This window comes from Triticum dicoccoides, chromosome 2A, assembly GCF_002162155.2.
Source record: "Triticum dicoccoides isolate Atlit2015 ecotype Zavitan chromosome 2A, WEW_v2.0, whole genome shotgun sequence".
In the NCBI taxonomy this organism is placed as follows: domain Eukaryota; kingdom Viridiplantae; phylum Streptophyta; class Magnoliopsida; order Poales; family Poaceae; genus Triticum; species Triticum dicoccoides.
In genome coordinates this window covers 716,412,559-716,425,845 of record NC_041382.1, presented here as the reverse complement: position 1 = coordinate 716,425,845, position 13,287 = coordinate 716,412,559, and the positions used below count along the sequence as shown (strand labels likewise).

The 13,287-nt window shown below is 45.4% G+C and overlaps 1 protein-coding gene across 1 annotated transcript; it reads left to right on the top strand.

Moving 5' to 3' along the window:
- The first annotated feature begins 916 nt into the window (after nucleotides 1-916).
- Nucleotides 917-1,980, top strand: LOC119352023 (polygalacturonase inhibitor-like). Its single transcript, XM_037618775.1, has one exon. It carries the CDS (start codon nucleotides 917-919, stop codon nucleotides 1,943-1,945), a length of 1,029 nt encoding a protein of 342 aa, XP_037474672.1. The 3' UTR covers nucleotides 1,946-1,980.
- Nucleotides 1,981-13,287: the final 11,307 nt, after the last annotated feature.

The window sequence follows — 13,287 nt, the reverse complement described above, 5'->3', positions numbered from 1 at the left end:
GTATCTGATATAGCAGGTCTTCTCTGGTTCTATTTTTTTGCGAGAAAATTTCCAATATATTCATCTTCAATCATGGTAGTACAACGAACACGAGAAATTACAGCTAGATCCGTAAACCATCTATCAACAATTACAAGCACTGAAGCAAGTCGAAGATGTGCCGCCGTCATTGCCCCTCCCTTGCTGAAGCAGGTCTTCTCTGGTTCAATATCTATTTTGAGGGTAAATTTCATGTCTATCACGTTATGCAAGAGAGCTAGCTAGGAGTATCCAATCCAAGTGGACATTACTAGTTGTTTAGGCAGGGTGTCATAGCTAACGATGCATAGTTTGACCGATGGTCTGATTTGTGGGATCTGCTAGAGATGTTCTTAGCTACAACTTCATCACGAGCGATGACGACCTACACTTGAATTGGCCGCAGGTTCTAATATACCTTGGAAGATCAATCCACGCCCACGGAGATTCAAAAAGCTTAATAGGCAGCTGCATGCTGGCAAGAACCCGCTTACTTTGATCCAATTCTAGGTCAATCACTTACTCCCTAAAGTTAGTATAAAATTGGGTCATCTATTTTGGAACGGAGAGACTATATATGATTAGATGATGCTTAATTGCCAAACACACCCATGTGAGTCAGAGTAGCTACTGGTTGACTTGAATGGACCACCAGGTCACCTAAATTGGCAGGAGGCAAGAAACGAAGCCCGTCGGATATTGCAAGATCTCATTTCACTCAAATTAGCTTCATATTGACTGCAGCTGCACAAATTAATCAGAAAACAGGCAGGCAGGCAGGCAGGCACCCACGGTTGCAACTTGCAAGTGTATACATATATGGGTATGGCGCGAGTCTCTCCATAACCAGCATCATCATCATCTCACTCGCCATTCATTCCGAAATTAAGATAAGAAGATGCGCGCCTCATCACTCGGACGCTGCGCCACCGTGGCACTCGCCGTGCTCCTCGCCGCAGTAGCGGCTGCGGCTCCGGCAGCACGGACGAAGAACGAATGCCACGCCGGCGACAAGGCGGCGCTGCTGGCCATCAAGGCGGGCTTCGGCAACGCCTCCTACTTCCAGTCGTGGACTCCGGACAACCCCTGCTGCGAGTGGATCAGCGTCTTCTGCGACCTCTCCGCCTCCCCGTACACCTTACGCCGCGTGGTGGCCGTCTCCTTCCTCCGCGACGCCAGCCTCGTGGGGCCCTTGCCCGGCGCCTCCGTCGCCCGCCTCACCGCGCTGCAGCAGCTCGTCCTCATCCACGTGCCGGGCGTGAACGGCACGCTCCCGCGCGACCTCGCCCGGCTTTCCAACCTCAACTTCATCGACGTCTCCTACACGGGCATATCCGGCCCCGTGCCTCCGTTCCTGTCGAGGCTCACCAAGCTCACCTACCTCAGGCTCTCCTTCAACTCGCTCACGGGCCCCATCCCGGCGTCGCTCGCCGACGTCCCCAACCTCTCCTTCCTCGACCTCGGCGGCAACCGCCTCAAGGGGACCATACCGCATCTCCTCCTCGGCAGGACCAACGACACGGCCTACCTCAGCCTCTCCCACAACAACCTCACCGGCGGCGTCCCCGCCGACTTGGCCGCCGTGAGGTTCTCAAGCCTCGACCTGTCGCACAACGCCCTCGCCGGCGAGGCCTCGGTCCTGTTCGGCCTGAACAAGTCGCTGGAGAAGCTGGACCTGTCGCGCAACTCCTTCAGCTTCAACCTCTCTGCAGTGACGCTGCCGTCGCAGCTCGGCATGCTGGACATCAGCCACAACGACGTCTACGGTGTGCTGCCCCCGCAGGTGGCCACGCTGCAGTACTTGAACGTCAGCTACAACCGCCTCAGCGGCAGAGTGCCCATCGGCGGCAACATGGATCGGTTTGATCAGTACTGCTTCCAGCACAACAAGGGACTGTGTGGGACTCCACTTCCTCCCTGCAAGTGATCGTCGTCTCAAGCGACTAGCTCCTCCAGCCGTAATCTAACGGATGATTATTAATTACAACTTCTTTAAGAAATAATAAAAGCATCCCTCTTCAGTACAGTAATGCTTCTTACTGTGCTCAAGTGTGCATCTTCACATATATTTCATTACAGTTTTGCTAAGTCACAGTCGTCTGAGACTTCGTTATGTCTCAGTCGATATTATCTTCTTTTGATTTTGCATGAAGATTTATGCAAAATTTTGTTTTGAGTTTTTCCTTTTTCTTCTTACATTGCTATATCACTTGACTGAGACTTGGTTAAGTCTTAAAGCATCTCCAGCCGCGCCCCGAACAGGCCTCTCAGGCCACTTTTTCGGCGCCGGCGCCAAAAAACGTCCTAGTCGCGTCCCAGAACATCGAAAAGCGCCGGTTCGGCCCGTTTTTGGGCCCGGCGGTCGCAGGCCGAACCCGGGCACTGGGGGCGATCGGGGGCTCCGGCGTAAGGGAAAAGCGCGGCTGGCCCACCCCGTCAGGTGAAAAGTCAAGTCTTTCTTCCCCGACTCGCCTCCCACCCCCCGCGCCCTCGGCCGCCACTAGCTGTATCCCGGCGCCGCCCGCCGCCCTTCGCCACTAGATAGCCAATCCTCGCCAGAAAATAGCAGAGGTTCGCCGAGGCAGCCCCTTCACCTGCAGCTGGGCGCTTCCGGCCAGGCTGTTTCTGGCCGCGGAGGGGCAATTTAGCGGCGGGTACATGCCCGCCGGCGTGCAAGGTGTTCGACGATTTGCCTGCCTCGGCGAGATGGACTCAAATGATGAGGAAGTGCTCGTCGCGTTGTTGGAGGAGGAAGTCGAAGCCGACGTCCAGGAGGAAGAGCATCTCATGGTGCTCGCCACCCTCGCCCAGCTGCTGGCGAGCAATGAAAAGCTGCGGCGAGGTGGCTTGGCGCCGGGGCGGGTGAAAGCAAAGAACCGGCATCGTCTCGAAGGCTACTGCATGCTTTACTCCGACTACTTCACCGACGCTCCACTGCACGGCGACAAAACATTTCGGCGCCGTTATCGGATGAGCCGAAAGCTTTTCCTCAGGATTGTGAACTCCATCCGGGAGTTCGACAGCTACTTCAAGTGCAAGAAAGATTGCACCGGCAAACTTGGATTCACCTCGATCCAGAAGTGCACGACAGCGATGAGGATGCTTGCATACGGAGCTCCCGGTGATTCACTCGATGACTATGGGCGCATGGCCGAGTCCACCAGCATTGAGTGTTTCTGCAAGTTCTGTCGGGCAGTGGTGGCAGTGTTTGGACCGCAATACTTGTGAACACCCAATGCGGAAGACACTGCTCGAATCCTAGCACATAATGCAGCAAGAGGATTTCTTGGGATGCTTGGAAGCATCGACTGCATGCATTGGAAATGGAAGAACTGCCTATTTGCTTGGCAGGGGATGTACAAAGGCGCCAAAGGCGGTTGCAGTGTGGTACTTGAGGTGGTGGCCACACATGATCTCTGGATTTGGCACTCCTTTGGTATGCAAGGAACTCACAATGACATCAACGTGCTGCAGTGCTCCCCTGTCTTTGCCAAGCTTGTTGAAGGTCGTTCTCCTCCGGTGAACTTCGAGGTCAATGGGCGACACTACAACAAGGGGTACTACCTAGCTGATGGCATCTATCCGAGATGGTCTACATTTGTGAAGACTATCTCAAACGATGTGCCAGGAAGCAAGAAGTCCTACTTTGCCAAGTGTCAAGAGGCTTGCAGGAAGGATGTCGAGCGGGCTTTTGGTGTGCTCCAATTTCGATTTGCTGTTGTCCGCTACCCTGCTCAGACCTGGTTGAAAGATCAAATGTGGGAGATCATGACTTGCCGTGTCATTTTGCACAACATGATCATCGAGAGCGAGCAGGAAGAGCCAGTGTTTGACACTGAACCATACTACAGGCAGGGTCCTCTAACCGAAGTTGATCACCAGCTACCGGTAACCTGGATTGCCTACCTCAGTATGCGTCAGGAGGTCCGAGACCCACAGGTGCATCATCAACTGCAGCAGGATCTGGTGGAGCACCTATGGAGGCTCAAGGGCGACGTCGGGCTCGACGTGTGATGAAATATGAGTTTTTATTTGTTGAACAATATAATTTGTATTGAACTATTTGTTGTTGCACTATTTTGTTGAATTATTTGATTTTCTATGATGAACTATGTGATAAAAAAAATATTTATGTTTATAATTGAACGCCGAGCCACGGTGAACCACGTCGAATATGGGTCGATTATCGCCCATACGGGGCCTTTTATTCGCCGAAAGTGGCCCAAAAACTGGGCCAATCTCGGCGCCTGGGGGCGACGACTGAATGCCCAATCGCTCCCAGCGCCGATTCTATCACCGGCTCGCCCCCAGGGGGCGATTTTTATGCCTCCTGGGGGGGGGGGGGGCAACGGCTGGATATGATCTTAGTCTATTGAGACCTAGCCACACCCATTTCATTAAGCTATGTACTATGTGAATAGCTGGATTAGTCTGCTGCATGTTATGCTCAAGTAAGGTCCAATAAAAGATTCACTTCTCTTTTTTTCTCAAAAGCAAATAGCAGATGTGATGTTTTGGGTGAAAAAAACATGGATGGTGGATCATTCCACTTCTGTCCTGCTGTCTCTTAATGTTCCAAGTCAGATTCATAATACTTGACAAATTTGGCATTAGGCATACAGATGATACATTGCAACGCTATTTCTTTGTTGGAGTTTTCAAGTGAGAACCCCAAGTTGACAGGCTGCTGAATTCTCAAACTCCAGCAAGACTAGTGGAATTTTTATGTTTTGCTCCTTCAATTTTTATTTATTTAGACACACCTACGAAAGTATACCCAGAAATGGAACCTAGAGTCCTGGGAGACGGATCCGGCTTGCCTGCTCCCTCCCCATACTTCCATCCGTGCTCCCACTTCATCCTACGGCTGTCTTTTTTCTTTTTCCTTTCTAATCTAATCACCCCCCTGATTTTAAGGGGATGGGGTTGGATCTTATTTTGTTCCAATCAAATCAAGACATGTATGCGAAAGCAAAGATGGGCATGCATGGAGAGCAGGCAAGTCTCGTCCCTGGGAGACGCGTTAATTGGTGTTGTATGCTGCCATGCCAATAGAGGCGCACTTACCCGTAGGCCGAGCTGGCGCATATACGGTGTCAAAGGTGTGACTCCCTACGGACAAAAGTCTTAAACAGAGATTGAAGAAAAAATGGTTTGAGAGAATTAAGTGATTGTATTGATGATTGAGTTGGATATTTATATGTCGCCAACGGATGCATACAAAGGTTGCTTCACAAGGTTCGCATCCTCTCAAAGGGACGCAGCGTTTGGACAAAAAGTACTAACTACCTAATTAGCTCAAGATGTAAGCCAATCTAATAAATGCCTAGTTGGCTTAGGATCTAAGCTAATATATTCCTAACACTCCTCCTTGGACAACGCCATTTCTTGAAAATCTCTTGTATAGTCTTCGGATCTTCTTGCATAGTATTTAGAGTGTTCCTGTGTATCCATGAGGTGTCCTTTGTAGATTCTATCATCTTGCAATTCTTCATTTTTAGAATCTCTCCTCCAAAAACCCGGTGAAAAAATAGGAGAAAATGATACAACATACAATGATTATTGTCTCCTTGATAACTCATATGAGAAAAACCTTGATAGGAAAAGTCTCATTAGTGAGTTTAGCGACCAATAAATATGCCTTATATACTTCCTTTAAAATCTCCGGTGGGGAAAATAGAAAGTATGACATATCATAATGAAGATATATTACCTCATTTAGCACCTTATATGAGAACCTTGAGAGTAAACCCATAAAGTGAAAAGGTGTGAAAATGAGTGTAATATGATGTGCCAATGTAATTCCTCTAAAATGCAGCGGGAAAATATAAGGAAAGCGAAATGGCATATGTGAACACTTGTATTTATATAGTCTCGGAAAACCTTTTATGAGAAACCATCAGGGAAAACTCATTAAGGGGAAAAAGAGTACAATATGTATGATCTAGCGACCATCGACTCGCTATGATTTGGGGGTTTTACTCCCCCTGAACTTTGCAAATTTGAATATTTTTCTTTGCAATATTGTTCTGTATATAACCTTTATGCATTTGAGAAATACAAGTGGTATTATCTTGATAGATAATGGTAGGTGACTCTGTTGAAACTTAACCACATAATCTTGAATGTAGTCAATCATTTTGTGAAGCCATACAAATTTTATGATGATCCGTATAAAGTAATTATACCATAATGATTAATAACAGTAGACATTAAAGTATGTGTGAAGACATCCCTTAAAAGATCTTGGGTGAATTCAGTCCGCGATATGGCATTTTCGGGACCAAACAATTATAGCTAATATTTGTATATCACACAATGGTCAATTCTTGATGTTCCCGAGGGATTCAATCAAGATCTTTTGTGCCTTGAAGATATCGAAGGATATTACTTATACTAACATTTAGTTGGGGTTAGCACTTTGAATAATTTGACAACAAAATATTGTCACACATGATGCAGTTTGCAATAATGGTATTGTGATATGGAACTAGAGGTCCCGATGCCACTTCATCATAGATACTATGTATAAAATGAGTTTGCATTCTTGTTAGCTAGGGATAGTATGACCATATGTGTCTTTGATATGATTTATCCATATTTAACTTCTACCATATTTTATGGATATGTTAAGACCGGCGGATATGTATTCCTTGTTGGGTTTCGTAGTAATTTCAAAAAATTTCCTACGCACACGCAAGATCATGTGGTGTATAGCAACGTGGGGAGAGTGTGATCTACATACCTAGTAGATCGACAACGGAAGCGTTTGGTTGATGTAGTCGTACGTCTTCACGATCCGACCGATCAAGCACCAAAACTACGGCACCTCCGAGTTCGAGCACACGTTCAGCTCGATGACGATCCCCGGACTCCGATCCAGCAAAGTGTCGGGGAAGAGTTCCGTCAGCACGACGGCGTGGTGACGATCTTGATTTACTACAGCAGCAGGGCTTCGCCTAAACTCCGCTACAGTATTATCGAGGACTATGGTGGCTGGGGGGCGCCGCACACGGCTAAGGAATAGATCACCTGGATCAACTTGTGTCTTTTTGGGGTGCCCCTGCCTCCGTATATAAAGGACTAGAGGGGGGAGGCTGGCCGGCCAAGGGTGGCGCGCCAGGAGAGTCCTACTCCCTCTAGGAGTAGGATTCCCCCCCCCCCCAATCCTAGTTGGAATAGGATTCGCGGAGGGGGAAAAGAGAGAGGGGGGGCCGGCCACCTCTCCTTGTCCTAATAGGACTAGGGGAGGGAGGGAGGCGCGCAGCCCATCTTGGGCAGCCCCTTCTCTTTTCCACTAAGGCCCACTAAGGCCCATATAGCTCCCGGGGGGGTTCCGGTAACCTCCCGGTACTCCGGTAAAATCCTGATTTCACCCGGAACACTTCCGATATCCAAACATAGGCTTCCAATATATCAATCTTTATGTCTCGACCATTTCGAGACTCCTCGTCATGTCTGTGATCACATCCGGGACTCCGAACAACCTTCGGTACATCAAAATGCATAAACTCATAATATAACTGTCATCGTAACCTTAAGCGTGCGGACCCTACGGGTTCGAGAACAATGTAGATATGACCGAGACATGTCTCCGGTCAATAACCAATAGCGGGATCTGGATGCCCATATTGGCTCCTACATATTCTACGAAGATCTTTATCGGTCAGACCGCATAACAACATACGTTGTTCCCTTTGTCATCGGTATGTTACTTGCCCGAGATTCGATCGTCGGTATTCCAATACCTAGTTCAATCTCGTTACCGGCAAGTCTCTTTACTCGTTCTGTAATACATCATCCCGCAACTAACTCATTTAGTTGCAATGCTTGAAAGGCTTAAGTGATGTGCATTACCGAGAGGGCCCAGAGATACCTCTTCGACAATCGGAGTGACAAAACCTAATCTCGAAGTACGCCAACCCAACATGTACCTTTGGAGACACCTGTAGTACTCCTTTATAATCACCAAGTTACGTTGTGACGTTTGGTAGTACCCAAAGTGTTCCTCCGGTAAACGGGAGTTGCATAATCTCATAGTTATAGGAACATGTATAAGTCATGAAGAAAGCAATAACAACATACTAAACGATCGGGTGCTAAGCTAATGGAATGGGTCATGTCAATCAGATCATTCTCTTAATGATGTGATCCCGTTAATCAAATAACAACTCATTGTTCATGGTTAGGAAACATAACCATCTTTGATTAACGAGCTAGTCAAGTAGAGGCATACTAGTGACACTTTATTTGTCTATGTATTCACACATGTATTATGTTTCCGGTTAATACAATTCTAGCATGAATAATAAACATTTATCATGATTATAAGGAAATAAATAATAACTTTATTATTGCCTCTAGGGCATATTTCCTTCAGTCTCCCACTTGCACTAGAGTCAATAATCTAGATTACACCGTAATGATTCTAACACCCATGGAGCCTTGGTGCTGATCATGTTTTGCTCGTGGAAGAGGCTTAGTCAATGGATCTGCAACATTCAGATCCGTATGTATCTTGCAAATCTCTATGTCTCCCGCCTGGACTAGATCCTGGATGGAATTGAAGCGTCTCTTGATGTGCTTGGTTCTCTTGTGAAATTTGGATTCCTTTGCCAAGGCAATTGCACCAGTATTGTCACAAAAGATTTTCATTGGACCCGATGCACTAGGTATGACACCTAGATCGGATATGAACTCCTTCATCCAGACTCCTTCATTTGCTGCTTCCGAAGCAGCTATGTACTCCGCTTCACATGTAGATCCCGCTACAGTTTAGAAATGCACCAACTGACAGCTCCACCGTTTAATGTAAACACGTATCCGGTTTGCGATTTAGAATCGTCCGGATCAGTGTCAAAGCTTGCATCAACGTAACCATTTACGATGAGCTCTTTGTCACCTCCATATACGATCCTATCAGGATGTTCTTAGTCCTTTTCAGGTATTTCAGGATGTTCTTGACCGCTGTCCAGTGATCCACTCCTGGATTACTTTGGTACCTCCCTGCTAGACTTATAGCAAGGCACACATCAGGTCTGGTACACAGCATTGTATACATGATAGATCCTATCGCTGATGCATAGGGAACATCTTTCATATTCGCTCTATCTTCTGCAGTGGTCGGGCATTGAGTCTTACTCAATTTCACACCTTGTAACACATGCAAGAATCCTTTCTTTGCTTGATCCATTTTGAACTTCTTCAAAATTTTGTCAAGGTATGTTGTTTGTGAAAGTCCAATTAAGCGTTTTGATCTATCTCTATAGATCTTAATGCCTAATATGTAAGCAGCTTCACCGAGGTCTTTCATTGAAAAACTCTTATTCAAGTATCCCTTTATGCTATCCAGAAATTCTATATCATTTCCAGTTAATAATATGTCATCCACATATAATATCAGAAATGCTACAGAGCTCCCACTCACTTTCTTGTAAATACAGGCTTCTCCAAAAGTCTGTATAAAACCAAATGCTTTGATCAGACTATCAAAACGTTTATTCCAACTCCGAGAGGCTTGCACCAGTCCATAAATGGATCGCTGGAGCTTGCACACTTTGTTAGCTCCTTTTGGATCGACAAAACCTTCTGGTTGCATCATATACAACTCTTCTTCCAGAAATCCATTCAGGAATGCAGTTTTGACATCCATCTGCCAAATTTCATAATCATAAAATGCGGCAATTGCTAACATGATTCGGACAGACTTAAGCATAGCTACGGGTGAGAAGGTCTCATCGTTGTCAATCCCTTGAACTTGCCGAAAACCTTTTGCGACAAGTCGAGCTTTGTAGACAGTAATATTACCGTCAGCGTCAGTCTTCTTCTTGAAGATTCATTTATTCTCAATTGCTTGCCGACCATCGGGCAAGTCAACCAAAGTCCATACTTTGTTCTCATACATGGATCCCATCTCAGATTTCATGGCTTCAAGCCACTTTGCGGAATCTGGGCTCACCATTGCTTCTTCATAGTTCGTAGGTTCATCATGATCTAGCATCATGACTTCCAGAACGGGATTACCGGACCACTCTGGCGCGGATCTTACTCTGGTTGATCTACGAGGTTCAGTAGTATCTTGTTCTGAAGTTTCATGATCATTATCATTTACTTCCTCACTAACTGGTGTAGGTGTCACAGAAACAGTTTTCTGCGATGTACTACTTTCCAATAAGGGAGCAGGTACAGTTACCTCGTCAAGTTCTACTTTCCTCCCACTCACTTCTTTTGAGAGAAACTCATTCTCCAGAAAGTTTCCGAATTTAGCAACAAAAGTCTTGCCTTCGGATCTGTGATAGAAGGTGTATCCAATAGTTTCCTTTGAATATCCTATGAAGACATATTTCTCCGATTTGGGTTCAAGCTTATCAGGTTGAAACTTTTTCACATAAGCATCGCAGCCCCAAACTTTCAGAAACGACAACTTTGGTTTCTTGCCAAACCACAGTTCATAAGGCGTCGTCTCAACGGATTTTGATGGTGCCCTATTTAACGTGAATGCGGCCGTCTCTAGAGCGTATCCCCAAAACGATAGCGGTAAATCAGTAAGAGACATCATAGATTGCACCATATCCTGTAAAGTACGATTACGACGTTCGGACACACAATTATGCTGAGGTGTTCCGGGTGGCGTGAGTTGCGAAACTATTCCACAATTTTTGAAATGTACACCAAACTCGTAACTCAAATATTCTCCTCCACGATCAGATCGTAGAAACTTTATTTTCTTGTTACAATGATTTTCAACTTCACTCTGAAATTCCTTGAACTTTTCAAATGTTTCAGACTTATGTTTCATTAAGTAGATATACCCATATCTGCTTAAATCATCTGTGAAGGTGAGAAAATAACGATATCCGCCACGAGCCTCAATATTCATCGGACCACATACATCTGTATGTATGATTTCCAACAAATCTGTTGCTCTCTCCGTAGTACCGGAGAACGGCGTTTTGGTCATCTTGCCCATAAGGCACGGTTCGCAAGTACCAAGTGATTCATAATCAAGTGGTTCCAAAAGTCCATCAGAATAGAGTTTCTTCATGCGCTTTACACCGATATGACCTAAACGACAGTGCCACAAATAAGTTGCACTCTTATTATCAACTCTGCATCTTTTGGCTTCAACATTATGAATATGTGTGTTACTACTATCGAGATTCAACAAGAATAGACCACTCTTCAAAGGTGCATGACCATAAAAGATATTACTCATATAAATAGAACAACCATTATTCTCTGATTTAAATGAATAACCGTCTCACATCAAACAAGATCCAGATATAATGTTCATGCTTAACGCTGGCACCAAATAACAATTATTTAGGTCTAATACTAATCCCGAAGGTAGATGTAGAGGTAGCGTGCCGACTGCGATCACATCGACTTTGGAACCGTTTCCCACGCGCATCGTCACCTCGTCCTTAACCAATCTTCGCTTGATGCGTAGTCCCTGTTTCGAGTTGCAAATATTAGCAACAGAACCAGTATCAAATACCCAGGTGCTACTGCGAGCATTAGTAAGGTACACATCAATAACATGTATATCACATATACCTTTGTTCACCTTGCCATCCTTCTTATCCGCCAAATACTTGGGGCAGTTCCGCTTCCAGTGACCAGTCTGCTTGCAATAGAAGCACTCAGTTTCAGGCTTAGGTCCAGGTTTGGGTTTCTTCTCTTGAGTAGCAACTTGCTTGCCGTTCTTTTTGAAGTTTCCCTTCTTCTTCCCTTTGCCCTTTTTCTTGAAACTAGTGGTCTTGTTGACCATCAACACTTGATGCTCCTTCTTGATTTCTACCTCCGCAGCTTTCAGCATCGTGAAGAGCTCAGGAATAGTCTTGTTCATCCCTTGCGTATTATAGTTCATCACGAAGCTCTTGTAGCTTGGTGGCAGTGATTGAAGAATTCTGTCAATGACGCAATCATCTGGAAGATTAACTCCCAATTGAATCAAGTGATTATTATACCCAGACATTTTGAGTATATGCTCACTGACAGAACTGTTCTCCTCCATCTTGCAGCTATAGAACTTATTGGAGACTTCATATCTCTCAATCCGGGCATTTGCTTGAAATATTAACTTCAACTCCTGGAACATCTCATATGCTCCATGACGTTCAAAACATCGTTGAAGTCCCAATTCTAAGCCGTAAAGCATGGCACACTGAACTATCGAGTAGTCATTAGCTTTGCTCTGCCAGACGTTCATAACATCCGGCGTTGATCCTGCAGCAGGCCTGGCACCCAGCGGTGCTTCCAGGACGTAATTCTTCTGTGCAGCAATGAGGATAATCCTCAAGTTATGGACCCAGACCATGTAATTGCTACCATCATCTTTTAACTTTGCTTTCTCAATGAACGCATTAAAATTCAACGGAACAACAGCACGAGCCATCTATCTACAATCAAACATAAACAAGCAAGATACTAATCATGTACTAAGTTTCATGATAAATTTAAGTTCAGTTAATCAAATTAATTAAAGAACTCCCACTTAGATATACATCCCTCTAATCCTCTAAGTGATTACGTGATCCAAATCAACTAAACCATAACCGATCATCACGTGAGATGGAGTAGTTTTCAATGGTGAACATCGTTATGTTGATCATATCTACTATATGATTCACGCTCGACCTTTCGGTCTCCGTGTTCCGAGGCCATATCTGTATATACTTGGCTCGTCAAGTATAACCTGAGTATTCCGTGTGTGCAACTGTTTTGCACCCGTTGTATTTGAACGTAGAACCTATCACACCCGATCATCACGTGGTGTCTCAGCACGAAGAACTTTCGCAACGGTGCATACTCAGGGAGAACACTTCTTGATAATTTAGTGAGAGATCATCTTATAATGCTACCGTCAATCAAAGCAAGATAATATGCATAAAAGGATAAACATCACATGCAATCAATATAAGTGATATGATATGGCCATCATCATCTTGTGCTTGTGATCTCAATCTCCGAAGCACCGTCGTGATCACCATCGTCACCGGCGTGACACCTTGATCTCCATCATAGCATCGTTGTCGTCTCGCCAAGTTTGTGCTTCTACGACTATCGCTACCGCTTAGTGATAAAAGTAAAGCATTACATCGCGATTGCATTGCATACAATAAAACGACAACCATAAGGCTCCTGCCAGTTGCCGATAACTCGGTTACAAAACATGATCATCTCATACAATAAAATTCAGCATCATGTCTTGACCATATCACATCACAACATGCCCTGCAAAAACAAGTTAGATGTCCTCTACTTTGT

Excerpts from the sequence above, each read along its gene's own strand:
- LOC119352023 (XM_037618775.1), top strand. The coding sequence starts at position 917 with ATGCGCGCCTCATCACTCGGACGCTGCGCCACCGTGGCACTCGCCGTG.